Source organism: Capra hircus, chromosome 12 (genome assembly GCF_001704415.2).
Source record: "Capra hircus breed San Clemente chromosome 12, ASM170441v1, whole genome shotgun sequence".
In the NCBI taxonomy this organism is placed as follows: domain Eukaryota; kingdom Metazoa; phylum Chordata; class Mammalia; order Artiodactyla; family Bovidae; genus Capra; species Capra hircus.
This window is the reverse complement of record NC_030819.1, coordinates 12,247,263-12,266,701: the sequence shown is the minus strand read 5'-3', so window position 1 is coordinate 12,266,701 and position 19,439 is coordinate 12,247,263. Positions and strand designations below refer to the sequence as shown.

The 19,439-nt window shown below is 43.9% G+C and overlaps 1 protein-coding gene across 1 annotated transcript in view; it reads left to right on the top strand.

Annotated features, from left to right (window-relative positions):
- Window positions 1-18,700, top strand: part of HS6ST3 (heparan sulfate 6-O-sulfotransferase 3) — a 718,830-nt gene extending 700,130 nt beyond the window's left edge. Inside the window, exon 2 of the mRNA XM_018056433.1 lies at window positions 14,945-18,700. Coding sequence (XP_017911922.1) covers window positions 14,945-15,653 — 709 coding nt within the window. The 3' untranslated portion in view covers window positions 15,654-18,700. The remainder of the gene's footprint in view (window positions 1-14,944) is intronic.

Here is a 19,439-nt window from a genome sequence, read left to right as displayed (position 1 = left end):
GTTTGGAAAACCATAAGTATGTTATACAAATAGAAAAGCACTATCAGCTATTTTTTAAATTATTAACGCAGCTTGTTTAATATTTAAAATTTCACTGTATTGGGTAGCTTCTGAAGCTCTGATATCCATGGGAGAAGGGAAGCTTTTGAAGCGGAGAGTGTGGACTTATGTTGAGGGTCTGCTATGCAGCAGCTACTGCTGGACCTTCTATAGTCATTATTTTAATCATTAATTCCCTCAACACTATGAGGTAAGCATTTATACCCTGGCTCTTTAGATGAGAACACTAAGCCTCCTAGAGGTCATATACACTGACCAGCTCACATCAAATGTGAAGTGGACCTGACATTGAAACCCATATCTTTCTAACTTCAAACCTATTTTCTTTCCGTGGCACCTTAGGTGATGTTCCCAACATGTTTGAAATTGTTGGCTAATGTTCCATCCCAATGGTTGAGCTTGACTTGTATTTTTCTTGAATCTTCTCTTCCTGAATAAAGGTGTCAGAACAGCCAGCGTCAGGATCCCAGAACCTTTTTTGAACACCTTTGTAGCATTGTGTTTCAAAAGACCTATTTTAAAAACAGAAAAAGAATTATGGCATCCCAGGAGCTTTGGCTTCATCTGAATTGTCTTGCATGGCTATTTCTAACCACACTTTATTGTCCTGAGATGACTACAGCTTTTGTCTTCCAGGTTACTTGGGAGTGATACAGGGAACTATATTCAATATCTTACGATCAACCGTAATGGAAAAGAATATTTTAAAAAAGAATGTATATATCTGTTTAACTGAATCACTTTGCTGTTCAGCAGAAACTAACACAACATTGTAAATGAACTAGATGTTAATAGAAAAAAAATGGTGTTAAAAAAAAAAAAGAAAAAAGAAATGAATGGAACTGCAGTAAATTCCCCCTTGTCTCTAATATTCTTTACTCAAGTGTGAATTTTTTACATGGTTGAGAGGGTGTGCTGAACTCAGGAAAACTGTGTTGAGGACTACTCCTAAGCTCTGAGTAGCTAACCTCTGACCCTGAGAGGAGCCTGGTGCCCCTGTCTTCCTGGCCCCTGCAGTATGCTGCCTCACTCCCATCTACCCACAGGCAAACACAGATCCCTCACCATAAGATGCTAATTTTGCTTCTGGAGCTTTGACTTCAACAAAAGCCCAGACCATCGATGCATTAAGTCACAAAGCATCTCTACAACAGCCTGACACAAGACAGTGGAGGAGACTGTCGGAACTCCCATCATTTTATGAAATGTCAGACATCATCTAAAAGCCTGTGTAACTCAAAGGGTTGAGTTACATGATCTATGCATGCACGCATGCTAAGTCGCTTTAGTCATGTCCTACTATTTGTGACCCCATGGACTGTAGGCCACCAGGCTTCTCTGTCCATGGGATTCTCCAGGCAAGAATACTGGAGTGGGTTGCCATGCCCTCCTCCAAGGAATCTTCCCAGCCCCAAGGGATGAACCCACATCTCTTACGTCTTATGCATTGGAAGGCAGGTTCTTTACCACTAGCGCCACTTGGGATTAATAAAAATACTTAGAAATGTTCTTGGACATAGTGTGCGCTCAATAAATGGTGTCCATTATTATGATGGCTATTAGTACCAATTTTGTTTCCAATAAATACATTAGATTTTAAAATTCAATAAAAATTTTAATTTTCATTTTAATAAATAAAGCATTTAAAACTGTACTTTGATATAATGGGCTTCCCTTTTGGCTCAGCTGGTAAAGAATCCACTTACAATGTGGGAGACCTGGGTTCTATACCTGGGTTGGGAAGATCATCTGGAGAAGAAAGAGAAAGGCTATCCACTCCAGTATTCTGGCCTGGAGAATGGACTGTATAGTCCACGGGGTCTCAAAGAGTAGGACACGACTGAGCGACTTTCACTCTGATATAGTATGTACTCAGTAAATGTTATCCATTATTATTATTGCTATTAATAACAATTTTTGTTTCACATGGAACTTTCCATGTTTTCCATTTAGCTTGCTTTTAATCATTGCCTGGAGGGGGCATTTCCCTGGTGGTCCAGTGGTTAAGACTTTGCTTTACAATTTGAGGGGTGGGGTGAGGTGGGAGGGTGCAAATTCAATCCCTGGTCGAAGAGCTAAGATCCCATATCCCTCATGGTCAGAAAACAAAATATAAAATGGAAATAATGTTGTAATAAATTCAATAGGCTTTAAATATGGTCCACATCAAAAAAGTCTTTTTAAAAAAACTGTTGCCAGGGGGATGACCTTCAAGGCACTCTTTCTTTGAGAACTGGCAGGGGAAGGAATCAGGTGGCACTCTTAAGTATTGTGTTAAATATGTTAAAAATGATTGCCCAGACCTGATACCAGAATCTAGGAAAATGCTAACACGAAAGACTCTTTCACGGAAGAACATAGCAAAATCTGGACACAGGTGGTTTAATTTTTGGTTCTTGCAATGTTTTAGGAAAACCTGTACCCAAGCTGAGCGCTATAAACCTAAATATCAAAACGTATGCCTTGACCTTGAAGGAATACCCTGATTGACTTCTTTTTTCTTTTCCAAATCAGCTGCTTAAAAACAATGACAGTGAAGACACTGCCTCGCTGCTACTGGGAAATTCCCACATTTCCTAAAAGCAGTGCCTGAGAAATTAACTAAAGAGCGAGCACGACTGAACACGCATGGACTAATAACACAATCTGAGTGTACTATCTGGTGTTCCGCGTTGCCCGGCTGGGGATTAGAGCTGCGCCTGAGATTGAATTGGGCCTTATCTCACTCCGGGGCTGCTCCAGGCTTCAGGTGGATGCCCGCATGTATAAACCACAGCTCTGCAGAGCAGAGCACAGAGCCTAGAGAACTCCTCCTGCCCAAGCCCCAGTGCGGCAGAGCAAAGCAGGGCGCCTCTGAAGCAAATAATCACAGAAGTCCCTGAATAATGCATGAGAGCAGGACTCTCCCTGGCACATCTGAAACTGTACTGGGAGGAACTATACTCAGCAAGATAGCAGAAACACGTCCCTGGAACATGCATTCCCTGAAATTTATTCTTGCAGCGGCCACTTGGGGGAAACTGAAAGCAAATATGACAAGCACCTGAAAATCATGGTATTTTCGTGAGTCTGAGGCTCCCAGGATTTGTGTCAATACAAAGAAGCCGTGTGACAAGATTTAAAATGGCATCATAGTGAGAAATTCTACCTTCTTTTTTCTGGTGAACCGGGTGGGGGTGTTGACTATTCCTCTTAGAGAAATTACCAATGACTGGTATCTTCTAAAAATATCTTATTTTGTGCTTTTGTTTGGTTGGTTTAGTGACATGTGCAGTTTCCCATTATTAAAGTTGGCTGATAGCTGTGCTAAGTCACTCCAGTTGGGTCCAACTGTTTGTAACCCTGTGAACCGTAACCCACCAGGCTCCTCTGTCCCTGGGATTCTCCAGGCAAGAATCCTGGGATGGGTTGACATGCCCTCCTCCAGGGAATCTTCCCAACCCAGGGATCGAACCCACATCTCTTATGTTTCCTGTGTTGGCAAGTGGGTTCTTTACCACCAGCGCCACCTGGGAAGCCCTGCTGATACCTAGACTTGCAGAAAAGCTCCATCACAAGAGGGAGGCTGTGTCCAGAAGTACTGGTACTGAACATAATCGGGTGAGGAACTTCCCTGTTTCTGAGCTAGATGTCGGCTTTAATATAGCATCAGTGTTGATGAGTGGTATTTGATTCCACAAATGTTTAGCCTCTAATTTGATATTCCAGCTGCTCATTAAGTGTAAAATAAACAAATCTTTTTGGAAGAATGTTTCCTCAGCACCGCATCACAAACCCCATTTGGCTGTCCTAGGATGTCCATCTTTTAGGCTTAGGATCTGAACAGGGCATCTTTCCTGGCCCAGCTGGGAGAGGGCAGAGCCAGGAGCCTGTTTCATGGCTTTTCCTCTGCTTTCAGATGAACTTGTCCCCAAACACCCCATGATGTCAGGTGACACAGAATGGCTCTGTCCTTGGCTCTGCTGACTGTGGTTGGCTATACTTCAGCATTTTGATGATGAAAAGTGAATGAAAGTGAAAGTCGCTCAGCTGTGTGCGACTCTTTGCAACCCCATGGACTATACAGCCCATGGAATTCTCCAGGCCAGTATACTGGAGTGGGGAGCCTTTCCATTCTCCAGGGGATCTTCCCAACCCAAGGATAGAACCCAGGTCTCCGGCATTGCAGGCAGATTCTTTACCAGCTGAGCCACAAGGGAAGCCCAAGAATACTGGAGTGGGTAGCCTATCCCTTCTCCAGCAGGTCTTCTAGACCCAGGAATTAAAACGGGGTCTACTGCATTGCAGGCAGATTCTTTACCAACTCAGTTATCAGGGAAGCCAATGGGGGAAATTCTCTTGACTCAGAAATTCTGCATGCTAAATCATTTCAGTCGTGTCTGACTCTTTGCAACCCTATGGACCGTATCCCACTAGGCTCCTCTGTCCATGGGGTTCTTTAGGCAAGAACACTAGAGTGGGTTTGCATTTCCTTCTCCAGGGGATCTTCCTGACCCAGTGATCAAACCAGAGTCTCCATTGTTTCCTGCATTGGCAGGAAGGTTCTTTACCACTGGAGTCACCTAGGAAGCCAGTCAGAAATTCTAGCCATTTATTCTCTGCCCAAATATTTATGGTTTAAGGAGTTTATCAGATTATTGTCTCTAGTAGCCCCCACTCCAAATAGAATCAACTTATTTGTCCAAAACTGGGAGCTTGGTCACATAAATTACGGTACCTCCATATTTGGAACACTATACTCCTATGGAAGAACATTAAATAAAATGGAAAATACATTCCCCTCATATTTTTAAGGTTTTGCTCAGTTATTCAGTTGTGTCCAACTCTTTGCGACCCCATGGACCATAGCCCTCCAGGCTCTTCTGTCCATGGGATTTCCCAGGCAAGAATACTGGAGTGGGTTGTCATTTCCTCCTTCAGGGAATCTTCCCAACCCAGGGATCAAAACTGTGTCTCTTGCATCGGCAGGAAGATTCCTTACCACTGAACCACCTGGGAAGCCCTTTTAAGTTTTAAATACTTGTTAAAAATACAATGTACAGTATGATCTCAAATCTGTAAAAGAAATATATGTTTAACTGTGGTTATATCCTAGTGAAGTGATTCTAAGTAATTTTCATTCTCTTCTCTTATTTTTATGTTTTTTCATTGCTCATATTTTCCATAATGTCAATGTACTGCATTTCTAACTGGGGTTAGGCGTGGGGATCAATGATTAAAACAAAAAGAAAGACCAGCTACCTCCAAAGTATTCTCCCTTTAATGTTACCAGGTACCCTGGGAAAAAGAGGACACAGAGCCTTTGCCTTTGGAGGGAAGCGCTATGGGCTTTCCTCTCCCCAATATCCTCCCAACTGAAAAGAGTCAAGATCTTTGGGTAATAAGTCAGATAAAAATTCCTCAGTCAAAAGGGTCTGGCTGCTTTGTAAGTAAGTCACCCTCAGGGAGGAGGTGATGGCAGCTGGGTGGGGGAACGAGTGGTTTCTGTGTGGGGCGAGATAAGGATATGTGAATGTTCCCATTTTCTCATCACAATGCCGGACATCCTTAGAACCAATGGCTCTGACAGACGCCATTGTCAGCCCCCGAGAGTTCTTTAATACAACACTTAACAATCATCGTTCCCAATTTCCCATTTGCTTAGAACATCATTCTTAAATCCCTTAATTTGTTTTCAAGACTGGAATCAAAGGCCTTTTCATCACTGTGTCAAAGGGCATTCTGATTGCCAAGCTCTAAGTGCTGTGATTCCCCCTATCAGATACAGAACAGTGCAGATAATACTCCACTGAGATAATGAAGAATGGGCGGTCTCTAAAGAGAGTCAAGAAATTAATTCCATTCTGAGCATTTGGAAAATGACTCCTGCACACAGCACAGCGGGGTGGGAGACCTAAGTTTCACTTTTTAAAAATGCATACATTGTTAACACAAGTTCACGTGGCCTCACAGTGAGGCCAAACAAACTGAAATGAAGGCATCTGGAGCAGAGAAAGGTTTATCTCAGGGCCTGCAAAGGGATGAGACGGGTGGCTCCTGACCTAAAAAGCTCCGGATTCCCCAAAGCGTTTTGGCAAAGGATTTTTAGGGTGGCTCAGCAGTAAAGAACCCCCACCTGCCAAAGCGGGAGACATAAAAGACGCAGGTTCAATCCCTGGGTGGGGAAGATTCCCTGGAGGAGGGCATGGCAACCCACTCCAGTATTCTTGTCTGGAGAATCCCATAGACAGAAGAGCCTGGAGGGCTACAGTCCATAGGGTTGCAAAGAGTCGGACACAACTGAAACAACTTGGCATGCAAAGAACTTTAAAAAGCCAGATGAGGAGGTAAGGGGGGGTCACAGGGTCTGTGATCAGCTGGTGCACAGCTCTCTGATTGGCTGATGGTGAGGCAGCAGGGTGGGGTCACAGGGGTTAACTTTATCAGTCTTTAGGTTCCAGAAGGCCTGGGGCTATGTACTTAACGTCATCAAAGTTGCTCAGTCTGATTCTTTGTGACCCCATGGACTATAGCCTGTAGCAAGTACTCTTGCCTGGAGAATCCCATAGAGGGAAGAGCCTGGTAGGCTACAGTCCATGGGGTCGCAAAGAGCCAGACACAACTGTGAGTGCCTAAAGTGGGCTGCCATTTCCTTCTCCAGGGAATCTTCGCGACCCAGGGATCGAACCCTGGTCTCCTGCATTCCAGGCAGATGCTTTAACCTCTGAGCCACCAGGGAAACCCGTTAAGGTCATCAAGTAGTTAGCATCTTCCACTGGCTGGAGAAGGGGAGGTTGTTTACATCTGTAAAACAACACAGGAAATGTACATCAAATACTATTATCAAATTCTCTGGACAGAGGGGCTACAGTCCATGGGGTCTCAATAGTCAGACACGACTTAGCAAGTAAACAACACATTTACTTTAGAGAGGAGCTATAGCGGAGGATATAGGGGAAGCCCTGTCCCCTCACGCCCAAAGGTCCCATGGGGTCCCAGTCAGTTACATCAGCTTGTGTTTAGGATGGACTGGCCATCTGTGCTTGCTCCCTGCTGAAGACCAAAGAGCTCCTTCAATGTCCTCAAGGCCACCTTATAGGGAGGGGAGCCAGGCTCAACCAGGAGGGGATATATATATGTATAATTATGGTTGATTCACGTTGTTGTACAGCAGAAATCTATACAACATTGGAAAAATTAAAACAGAAAACATAGAACAATAAGTTTCAAAATAAAAGTCTGTAGGACAAGAGGAAGGAGGAGAAATTGATTGTTTCTCATACATTTCATAAGGTCTAGGCTAAGGGAAATCAGCCTGAGCTACTTCTGCAGGTTAAGGCACCAACAAGTTCAGTTTCCTGGTGACAATCACCATGAGAATTCCTAAAATGGTGGCTGATAAAATGTATCTGTTTTTTAATTCCATCAACATTGAACAGCTGAACACCCAGGATGTACAAGGTCATGTATCAGATGCTCTGAAGGCTGAAGGATGAGTGATGTATAAAGCCAGCTCAAGGGATAAGACATTCCCTGGCCACCAGAATGAAGATAAAAGCTTGAGCAGCACAGGTTTCCGGGGGTGGGGTTGGGGGAGGGGATACCTTCTTAGGTCATCACAGGAGGTTGAAGGAAGGAGTATCTAGATGAGCTGGATTCTATGAATGCTTTGAACTGTGGATTGTGGCAATATTAACTGTTTTGCTTGATTTTACAAGCATTAAGCTGGTGGTGCAAGGAATATCCTCACTGTTAGTTAGTTCAGTCGCTCAGTAGTGTCTGACTCTTTGAAACCCCGTGGACTGCAACACGCTAGGCCTCCCTGTCCATCACCAACTCCTGGAATCTACTCAAACTCATGTCCCTTGAGTTGGTGATGCCATCAAATCATCTCCTCCTCTGTCATACCCTTCTCCTCCCACCTTCAGTCTTGAACCTGGCATTTTATATGTTTCTTCAAATGTGTTCTTATTGGATAGGCATGTCATAACCTCATGAAAGGGAATATTTTTTAATCAGCACAGGCACAGTGATTCCAGGGGCCTCCTACTCCTCGCTTCACCGTTTCTGAGTGGATACCTGTGCTGCCTCTTTTCCAACACAGAACTGAAATGAAGGATTAGAAGGATTAGATAGAAGGGAAGAAGGACATACGAAGGAGGAAAAGGTGGTTTAGAGAAGGCTGACCGAGGGAGGGGAATGAACGGTGAAGGTGGAGCCTATGCTAGGTCTATAATTCATCCTTGATCCTTTTTCATCAATGCCCATAGTTCCGGGTTCTTCCTTGCTGGTCTCTCTCTAGGGCTGTCCAATATCTTTCCAGGTCTCTGCCTACTTTTGTCCCCCATAAACTCTGTTGCTCCGTGAAGCTTCCCACGTCAACACTTTTCCTATTTTAGCCATTCACAGGTGCATGCAGAGCTCATGGCAAACTGGCCTCAGCATCCTGTTCCAGTTAGCCTGCATGCATGCGAAGTCGCTTCAGTCATGTGTGACATGGACTGTCGCCCGCCAGGCTCCTCGGTCCATGAGGATTTCCAGGCAGGAAGACTGGAGTGGGTTGCCAAACCCTCCTCCAGAGGATCTTCCTGACCCAGGGAACAAAACCGTGGGTTATTTACCACTAGTGCCACCTAGGAAGCCCCGTGTTCCGATTGTTGCTAGTCGCCAAGTCATGTCCGACTTTTTGCAACCCCATTCATGCAGCACACCAGGCTTCACTGTTCCTTACCATCTCCTGGAGTTTGCTCAAACTCGTGTCCATTCAGTGATGCCATCCCACCATCTCGGCCTCTGCTGCCCTCTTCTTCTGCCTTCAATCTTTCTCAGCATCAGGGTCTTTTCCAATAAGTTGGAGCTTATGTCCCTCTTTCCATTCATTCATTTATTAGCAAACGTTCAGTGAAATGCACAACATGAACTCGCTGGTCTCATTAGGTCACGCTGCTCTCTGTACCTACTGAAATATTCTCTGAAGTATTCTTTGTCCACTCCTTACCTCCATAACTTGCTAATCAATGCCTCTTTTTTTTTTTCTAATTTACCACTCTTACACTTATAACACTTTGAGGCCATTTTATTCTTTTTTTTATTCTCTACATTTCCTAGAGCAGCTCCTTAAACACACACACACACACACACACACACACAAATCCTCAATAAGCCATATGTTAATTAAATGACTTGCTAATTAAAGAAATGAGCAATTATAAATACAATAAACTGCTTGGTGAAACACAGGTTCTTAAAGCAGAAGGGAAGAAAACTACTAAGTTTAGCATTTTAAAAATCTCATTTCTAATAATTATCTGGTATATGAAATTCTGCCTTTTACCTGAAGTCTCTCATGACTCCCTCTGCATATTAACCATTATGATTGAATGATGGATGGATTAGAAGATTTTATGTCTTTTTACTCTTTTCACATGTTTTGGGTATTCAAGAATAGTATCGGATTAGTTTTTAGGGGAAAAAAGAAGGGCCTATTTGTCAAAGGCAATATTAACCTTAGTCATTAGAATACACTTATCTCCTTTGAAGGTCATTTCTTTTCCACAGCCTCATTTACTGAATATCTGCAGTGAGCAGGACTTAGTGGAGGTGCTGCGGGGCACCAGGCCTAAGATCCAGTTATCAAAAAGGAACTGAAAGGGGAGATGTGAACAGGACTCTCATATGCATGTTAAAAGTGCAGTAAGTGATGCAATAAACCCTCAAGGCTGGCAAAGTCAGGGGAGATGGAGATGAGGCTTGAGCTGGGCCAGGAAAGATGAGCAGGATGCAAATGAGCAAAGGAAAACTCAAAGACTGAGGGAAGGCAGTCATGTCCTTGCGCTGTGTTTTGAATTTTTTAACAGGATTACCTTATAGCTGAGCACATGTTCCTAGTCTTTGCACTATAGTAAGCCATGCTGCTGCTGCTGCTAAGTCGCTTCAGTCGTGTCCGACTCTGTGCAACCCCATGGATGGCAGCCCACCAGGCTCCCCCACCCCTGGGATCCTCCAGGCAAGAGTACTGGAGTGGGGTGCCATTGCCTTCTCTGATAGTAAGCCATGATGGGTTCTATAACAATCATCAGCTGAAATGATCACTGAACTAACCAAAGAGCCCTAAGTTTCCTGAGTACACAAGGCTATGCCATCTTTACCCTGGGCTCACCAGAATAATTATTCTAAAGAGCTGTAATTGCTTTTCAGACATTCTTACATGAATTTGTCCAAACTCTCAAAGAGACAGGTGGCAAACAGGAAAACTGCAGGCAGCAAGCTGTCATTAAGATAAAGCCTCTGTCCTTGGGATCTTTCTGATCCAGGGAGACTGGCAGAACAGTCCCTTAACTTGGTGGTTAGCATCTGTCCCACTTTACCAAAATCCCTGGGTGCCTGAGATCTCCTTGAGGACCATGTCTTGGTGATCTTGGGGTCCTTGCTGACTAGACCCATGTGCACGTGTGTGCTAAGTCAATTCAATCATGTCTGACTCTTTGCAAGTCTATGGACCATAGCTCACCAGACTCTCCACTGTCCATGGGATCCTCTAGGCAAGAATACTGGAGTGGATGGCCATGCCTTCTCCAGGGGATGGTCCTGACCCAGAAATTGAACCCCGTGTCTCTTACGTATCCTGCATTAACAGGCAGGTTCTTTACCACTAGCACCACCTGGGAAGCCAGTGCTTGGCAAAAAATTGGGGGCTCGATTAATGTTTGGAGGATTCCTAGGTGAGTGAATGGATAGGTGAAGGGAGAAAATAATAGTTTACTTGTTAATGTTTCAAAATCTGGGGAGAGTTTAACTGAAAAGTATTTAACAATTCAAATAGTGTTTAAGTGTTTGAACAGATGGAGCTCTGCCTCTGTTTAGGGGACTGAGTCAAAAGGGACTGGGTTCTGTGAGGACAGCTGCACGTGGCCCCACAGCCTCTCCTGGGGAGTTTGCTTGTCCTTCTCTGATCTCTGTTTTGCCCTCCATTGTGCTGTTGAACAAGGAAGGCTTGAAAAGGAAAGTTGCAGGTTTCAGGGTATTTTTAAGAATTTTCCTTAGATTGGGATAGATTGGGAATTTGGGATTGACATGTGCACACTGCTATATTTAAAATAGATTATCAACACGGACCTAATGTATAGCACAGAGAACTCTGCTCAATGTCCTGTAATAGCCTAAATGGGAAAAGAATTTTAAAAAGAATAAATACATGTTGATGCATAACTGAATCATCTTGCTGTATGCCTAAAACTAGGACAACATTCTTAGCCCACTATACTTTAATATAAAATAAAAAAATTTAAATAAAATAAAAAATAAAATATTCAGTTTTTTCTTTTTTAAAGAATTTTCTTTAGAAACTGAATTGGGCAGGAGCAGAAGAAAATGAGTTTCCATTATTTGGGAGTGGGGAGGAGATTCATGAAACTGGAGTGAAGCTTGTACGTATGAGGCTGGACCTGTGGCCTGGAGGTGAACGTCATTTCATCAGTGACCTTGAAGTTTTCTGGCTGAGAGTAGAAAAGCAAACAAAAGTACAGAAAAAAATAGAAATGAGAAAAAATGATTTGATGAATCAAATTGTGATTTTTTTTTCCTTCAATAGTTGGATGTTCTTCAATCCTATTCTTTTTAGCTTTCTGTCGTGACAGCTTTGCAGGATTGAACGAAACAAAGCATACAGGAGACTATGTCTGACTTTAATACCCAAATGCATTCAGGCACTTGGCTCCAGAACCGTGGAGGGGACAACTCTGTACTTTATCAGTATGAATGTCACACTAGTACATTTTTGTGTTTTGATGTCAGAGTTAGTTACTTACAAATGGACCCCTGACGTATTTGGCTGGTAGAACCTGCAGACATTTGAGAATGATTTTACTTGTATAAACATCGCCCTACAATTTGGCTAATCATTGTTCCAATATAGTGTTACACTGAATAAAATTTGAAGCCAAGACCATGTTAAGTGTAAGCTAGTTTCAGTCAGCTTGGAGACCATGTGCATTTGCGATGGAGCAAAGACTCTGGGAATTCTTTGGCGAGTTTTCCGAAGTGAGACAACAGCTGCTCAGATTCCAGCAGCTGGTTCCAGTTCCTTTATGCCACAAACATTTGTCATCCTCAGCCCTAAAATCTCACAGCTTTTATGATTATGTTAAAAATTTGGATTGTGTATAAATTTGAGATGCATAAATGGGGCTAAGTCTTGTCAATTGATTGCCATCTTTTTTATTTAAATCCTTTTTTGTTCATTTTCCATTTTATCCAACTAACCAGAAAAATTATAAATTTCCCATTTGTGATCTTATTTCTCCAAGCAGAGATCTGTCTGATTTAAGGTATTCTGTCCTGATGAGTCTGTGTTCCTTAACTCACCTAAGTTACATTGTACCCACCATCATCGTCATTGTGTTTATATATTTATTATATAATTGTCAAATAAAAATAAGTCTCTGCTTGTAGAACCGAAATGTGAACAAGTTTCAACATAGGACCAAAGCAGGATTAATAATGACATGTCATATAACATTCAACCATATAATATCCTGAAAATCTTTATTGTCAGCATTTCCTTGTGGAGCCCAGAAACAATGTCAGTCATTTTCAACTTTCCCTTCAGACCTTTTGGGAAATTTCCCCCTGCTGATGGAATTGTCAGTCTGTCATCAGGAAAGACAATAGAGTAATGTAAAAATGGTGATTGGCAAAGCAGCGCTCAGGCTGGTTTGCTATGCCGGTTTCAGTACATTCTTCTTCCTGATTTAAAGGGATGAGAGTGTTACTTAAGATTTTGGATTTTCTTTCAGTTCAGTTCAGTCACTCAGTCGTGTCCAACTCTGTGACCCCCATGGACTGCAGCACACCAGGCTTCTCTGTCCATCGCCAACTCCCGGAGCTTGTTCAAACTCACATCCATCAAGTTAGTGATGCTATCCAACCATCTTATCCTCTGTCCTCCCCTTCTCCTCCTGCCCTCAATCTTTCCCAGCATCAGGGTCTTTTCCAATGAGTCAGTTCTTTGCATCAGGTGGAGCTTTAGCTTCAGCACCAGTCCTTCCAATGAATATGCAGGACTGATCTCCTGTAGGATGGACTGGTTTGATCTCCTTGCAGTCCAAGGAATTCTCAAGAGTCTTCTCCAACACCACAGTTTCTTTAGCACATTTCAAAACTGTCTGGCTAGACATTCAAAATAACTGAACAGAGTAAATGTATTGTTTTAAATAGACCTCATCAATTCCTTTTTTAAAAGCAGCATAAAAAAGAGTACAGAGTGCCAGCTTCCCTGGTGGCTCAGATGGTAAAGAATCAGCCTGCAATGTGGGAGACCAGGGTTCAATCCCTGGATTGGGAAGGTCCCATGGAGAAGGGATAGGCTACCCACTCCAGTACTCTTTCCTGGAGAATTTCATGGACAGAGGAGCCTGGCGGGCTACACTCCATGGGGGCTGCAAAGAGTCAGACGTGACTGAGTGACTGACACTTCAATTCCTTATTTTTGTCACTGCTTTTACTAGCTATAAATTTTTTTTTTAGTACAGTTTAGATTGTCAGGGGAAGCAATGTTCTTTTCAGAACTTTTCAGAGATGTTTTTGTCTGCCCAGGGCAAACCCTGAGTGTCACTCCTGGTGACAGAGGTGGGGTGGGCAGCCCACTCCATTGGCAGCTGCTCAAATGATGAGAAGGATTTTCCTGACTTGGAATCAATATTTGCTTTTCTCTAATGCCTACTGCTGTGTCTTTATCTGTCGATTTTCCAAATCCCTTCTGGCCTCTTCACATCTCTCTTGTCCTTTTGAGCCAGTTGTACCCTGATCTTTACCTAATCATTCTGAAGCTAACCGTTTATAAAATGTATCTCTTCTCTGTGTTCCATTAGGTGCCATTAGATGAGATGACACCTATGATTATAAGAACCACAGCACCTGACAACTAATAGGCATTCAATAAAAATTAGTTACATTTTTTGTTTTTAAAATCTGCTGCCCAAGAAAGCACAGAAGCTTTGAAATCAAATAGGCCTAAAATTTTATCACAGTTCAAATATTCATTTGCTCTAGGATCTTGGGCTATTTTTCACCTCTGTGTTCTCAGTTTTTTGTTTTTTTTTTTTTAAGTCATGATAAAACCCATTTTACAAGTTATGTTGAAGGTTATCTGTGCCAGTACTCACAAAGCACCTAGTCCAGTTTCCAGCACGTAATAAGTGCTCAGTAAATATTAGTCTCCATACAACACATCTTTCCCCTACACCACCCACCTTTTAACCCAAAAAAAGATTAAGGAGACTTGGCTTTCTGCTTTGCTCTTTCTAGTCTCCTGGCTTTGGATAAATCATTTAACCCCCTTGCACATTTCCCTATCAAATAGTCCCCAATATCTACTCCAAAAGTACCTTTTAGGGATCAGATAAAATATCATTTGGGTGATAACTTTCAATAATCATGGTGAGTCTTCTAAAAGTAAGGTGGTATTGTTGCCAGTTGTAATTTATCAGTGAATTATTACTGCATTAAGGCATGAACTATTTCCCCCAACCCCAGCCCTCCCCACACTGTGAGTGAGCGAAAGTCACTCAATCCTGTCGAACTCTTCGCAACCCCATGGACTATAGCCCACCAGGCTTCTCTGTCCATGGAATTCTGGCAAAGAATACTGGGGTAGGCTGCCCACAGTGTAGCCGAAAGAAAAAATGCAGCAAATGGTACCGAAAACCCATGCATGCATGTTTATAGAAACATGCACAGCGAGGAACATTGGCCCAACAGCCTCTCACGTGGGCACTGGCAGGATATTCTCAGGTGACCATTCGGCATCCAAGTCCATTGACTCAGTGCTGATATAAAGGCCACAGAAGCCCGAGTTCCCAGGGTTGTAGTTCTGGAGGACTGACGCTCTCCCCCTCATCTCTTCCAGGAATTTCTATTACATCACCATGTTGCGGGATCCAGTGTCCCGATACCTGAGCGAGTGGAAACACGTCCAGAGAGGGGCCACGTGGAAAACCTCCCTCCACATGTGCGACGGGAGGAGCCCCACCCCAGACGAGCTGCCTACCTGCTACCCAGGGGATGACTGGTCTGGGGTCAGCCTGCGGGAGTTCATGGACTGCACCTACAACCTAGCCAACAACCGCCAGGTGCGCATGCTGGCCGACCTCAGCCTGGTGGGCTGCTACAACTTGACTTTCATGAACGAGAGCGAGAGGAACGCGATCTTGCTGCAGAGCGCCAAGAGCAACCTCAAGAACATGGCGTTCTTCGGCCTCACAGAGTTCCAACGCAAGACGCAGTTTCTCTTTGAGAGGACATTCAACCTCAAGTTCATTTCCCCCTTCACGCAGTTCAACATCACGCGGGCTTCCAACGTGGAGATCAACGAGGGCGCCCGCCGGCGCATCGAGGAGCTCAACTTCCTCGATGTGCAGCTCTATGAGTACGCCAAGGATCTCTTCCAGCAGCGCTACCACCGCACCAAGCAGCTGGAGCGCCAGAGGGACCGGCAGAGGAGACGCGGGGAGCGCAGGCTACAGCGAGACCACAGGGGCCACCGCTGGCCCAAACAGGAGGGGAACCCCGAGGGGGCCGTCACGGAGGACTACAACAGCCAGGTGGTGAGATGGTGACCGACCCCCCCCGCCCCGCCCTCTCCTCCCGCGGAAGGGGGAGGCTGAGCCAGCACACTGACCTCACCTTGCAGAAAGTGGGACCACGCCGAGGATGTCTGGCCCGTAGGTGGCTTGTTTGGGACCCGCCCCCCCCCCCCGCCCCCGCCTTGCTTCCTCTCCGTCTTCACCTTTTTCCAGCCAGAGATGATCCATCTGGTTCTCTTTTTTTTCTGACATTTGTCAATCTGTGATATTAAGTAGGGTAAGGAATGCACCCAATGGGATAGACCTCTTTAGAAGGTCAAGGGGCAAAGCACCAACAAAGGAAAGAGTCCTTGGGGTTTTTTTGCAGCAGCAGCCGAGGCTGTAGTTTGGGCAACTGGAACCTACCCAAGTACACATGAAAAGCCAAATTATGGCTTGGATGTTCTGCTGAAACTGACCGGTTCATATTGTCTCTTTAATGGAAATACTGCTGTTGAAAGAGAGAGGAAGAGAAGGCTTTTTCAGCCTTCTGGTGAGGTTTAATGCCAACTCTCTTGGATGTTGGCTCTCATCTTTGAACTCTATTTGAATGTGGTTTAAAATCATAAGCAGTGTAACGTGTTTTGTTGTTATGGTTGTTTTTCAACACGATTACCCTGCTACTGACCATCACTGCAGACTCACATCCTCTGCATCTTATCCCTGAGCCATGCTTCTCCCCCATCTTTTAAGGAAAGGCTAGTAGATTCAGGAGACATGTGCCTGTGGCCCCAGAGAAAGGAACGTGAGTAAGGGAGAGAACATGCTTATTAACGAATACCTAAGGAAAACACCCTTTACCAGTTTTTATTTTCACTATAAGGAATGAAAGATAAGTTAAGCAGGGAGAAAAGCAGGAGGATAACTCCCTGTCCACCATTTCCAATGTGACTGCAGAACCTTAGCTTTTTTAATGAGGACTATTTCAGAGTTTTTCCTATTTGGAGCAGGCCTCTTATCTGATTCAGCACTTCCAGGTTTGAAATGCTACTGTCATAGAGGAAAAGACACCTAAAAGGAATTTGGCCTTTAGTATAGGAGCTCAGCTAGCATGTATGCAAAATAAAGTCAAGATCACTAACTTAAAAAATAACTCTGACTTAGGCCATGAGACATGGAACGCAGTGCATGTTTACTCCAGGAGTTTAGGACTCTACCTCCCAACGTTTGAATATCTGTAGCCTGGTAATATTTTTTTCTCCGTGCATGATCACTACCTGTAGTGAGAGTGTAGTCCGAAAAAATAGGCTGCATTGCCAAGTGCTTCTTATTTTCACCTCTTCCCAGCCACAGCTACAACACAATGTCTTTGAATAATAAGGGGAGAAATATGGCAGAGGGAGTGGAAACCCTTTGCCTGGCATTTAGTAGGGGATCAGAGTGAGCAGAAAGTTTCACAACAGACTGATCTGATCAGTCCTTTCAAGGAGCTGAAGGCAAAATGAGTGAACCCCCTAAATCAGATTGAAAAGCCTATCTCATTGGTATCCAACATGTTTGATGTTTAAGCCAGCTTTACATAAGCTGTGTCTCAGCCTCCAGAATACTCTCTTTGGGGTTGAGAGTTAATCAACCCACATTCATGGAGCACTTGCCTGCGCAGAGGGAAGCCTGGTGTCTCCATCAAAGAGAGTTCTAGAGAAGAGGCTTAGATATTCCTGATACTACCCTCAGCTTCCTTCTCTCATGGGAGGAAAGGCATTACTGGGACCTTCCTTGTGCCAGGAACTTTGAGCAGCCCTTGTCATAACTCAGATCTATTCACAAGAAGGTAGATACTGTTTGTCCCAATTTCACGATGTGGAAAGTGAGATTCACAGACAATAAGTAGCTTCCTCATGGGTTGTGAGCTAGATTTGGCTGACTGCAGAGGGAAAACTCTTTTTTTGTCTCCATGTTTTCCATATGGGATAAAAGCTTCCTGCCAGTTGTGCTAGAAACCACCCATTATTGTCCAGAAGGGTTTCTGTCTAACCCACCTGAGTGTGATAGCTCCAAGCCATCAGGGACCCAGTGCCATGTTGCCTTGGGTGAGTCCAACCTCCTCCAAATCACTCATCCATCAAGGGGCTGAGAGACTGATGGCTTTATAGACAGTTGTACTTCTTAAGCCATAGATGGGGTGGGTTAAAGGGGCCGAAAATATTGCTCGTTAGCTGTTAGAGATTAAGCTTACAAAATATTAACATCTCCCTGCCTGATGATTTGTTCCTAAGGTAGTGAGAAAAAAGGCTTGCTACTGGGATTAATGAGCAGCTTTTTCTCTTTCTTTCCATTTCAATGCTAAGATCTAATGCTCTGTAGAATGGCAGAGCTGCAAATTATTGTTCTGCCTGTCACTGAATCACTCACACGCACACACACACACACACACACACACACATGGTAACAATCCAATGTTTTGTCATGTGGAAAATCAAAACAAGTTAGAAAGCATTTAGATTGTTTCTTTTAAACTCACTTTACATTTTTGGCAGAAAATTCGTGCCTAGCTGAGACTTGAAGGCAGCCTCTGCTAACTTCACACCGTTCCTCCGGCGCCTCGGGGTTTCTATCAAAAGGCTTTCCGTGGCCTCGCTGCTGAAGGCGTGATGTATGAGGCTCCGCTGGAGACCCAGTATCAGGATGTTGAGAGGAGAAACCGTCTCTCTGTATTGGCCCGAGGCCAGTGCTGAGCAAATTAAAAAGACCGACATGAACTTCCTCCTGGTATCATTTCATTCTAAAGCAGCACACTCGTCCTCTCCCTGTGGTCCTCTGTTGATAGAAATGAAGAGGTGAGGATGCAGTTTGTTCTCTGAAAATTGACGGTGCACCTGCCTGCCCAGTGATCCTCAGCTCTGGGAAAGGATGTCAGCAGAAGGCATCTGGGTCTAAGGATCCATGGGTAGCCAGCAGCCTTAAGTTGTTGCTGTTGTTCAGTTGCTAAGTCATGTCCAACTCTTTGCGACCCCGTGGACTGCAGCACACCAGGCCTTCCTGTCCTTCACTCTCTCCCAGAGTTTGCTCACACTCATGTGCATTGAGTCGGTGATGCCATCCAACCAACCCATCCTGTCTCGCCCCCTTCTCCTCCTGCCCTCAATCTCTCCCAGGATCAGGGTCTTTTCCAATGATTTGGATCTCCGCATCAGGTGGCCAAAGTATCGGAACTTCAGCTTCAGCATTGGTCCATCCAATGAATATTAAGACCCCAAACTAAGTCATTCCAGATACATCTGTGTTAAAAGCCCAGCAGAGGCAAAGAAAAAAGAAAAATCCCTAGAGTTCCACATCCTGTTGACTCCTACAATTCCCAGGTAGACCTTCCTTTTATTCTCTGGCAATGGCAACATCAGTAACCAGACTTGGATAAACTATCTATATATGTGTGTGTTTAAATTATTATTAAGGAATAAGATATGTACTATATATTCTGTCTCCTTTCAACTTTTTGGCTACCTACTCTCAACAATAGAGAAAACCTGCCCTGAGAATTATTTGAATACTCTTTCTAATGATTGCTAACATTAACAATCAGTGTTAGGCAACAGTTAAGGTTATCACATGTGTTATTAAAAAATTATAAAAATATGCTCCTTATCCTCAAAAGGAGGTAACTTTGTCAGAAATAGTTTGACCAAAGGTTCGAAATGAGGACTTGTTCAAAAATATGATAATATGAATGAGAGGGGATCAAGGAGGTAAACAAAGATCATTAAAATATAAATGCAAGTCCAGAAGGCAATGGCACTCTGCTCCAGTACTCTTGCCCAGAAAACCCCTTGGACAGAGGAGCCT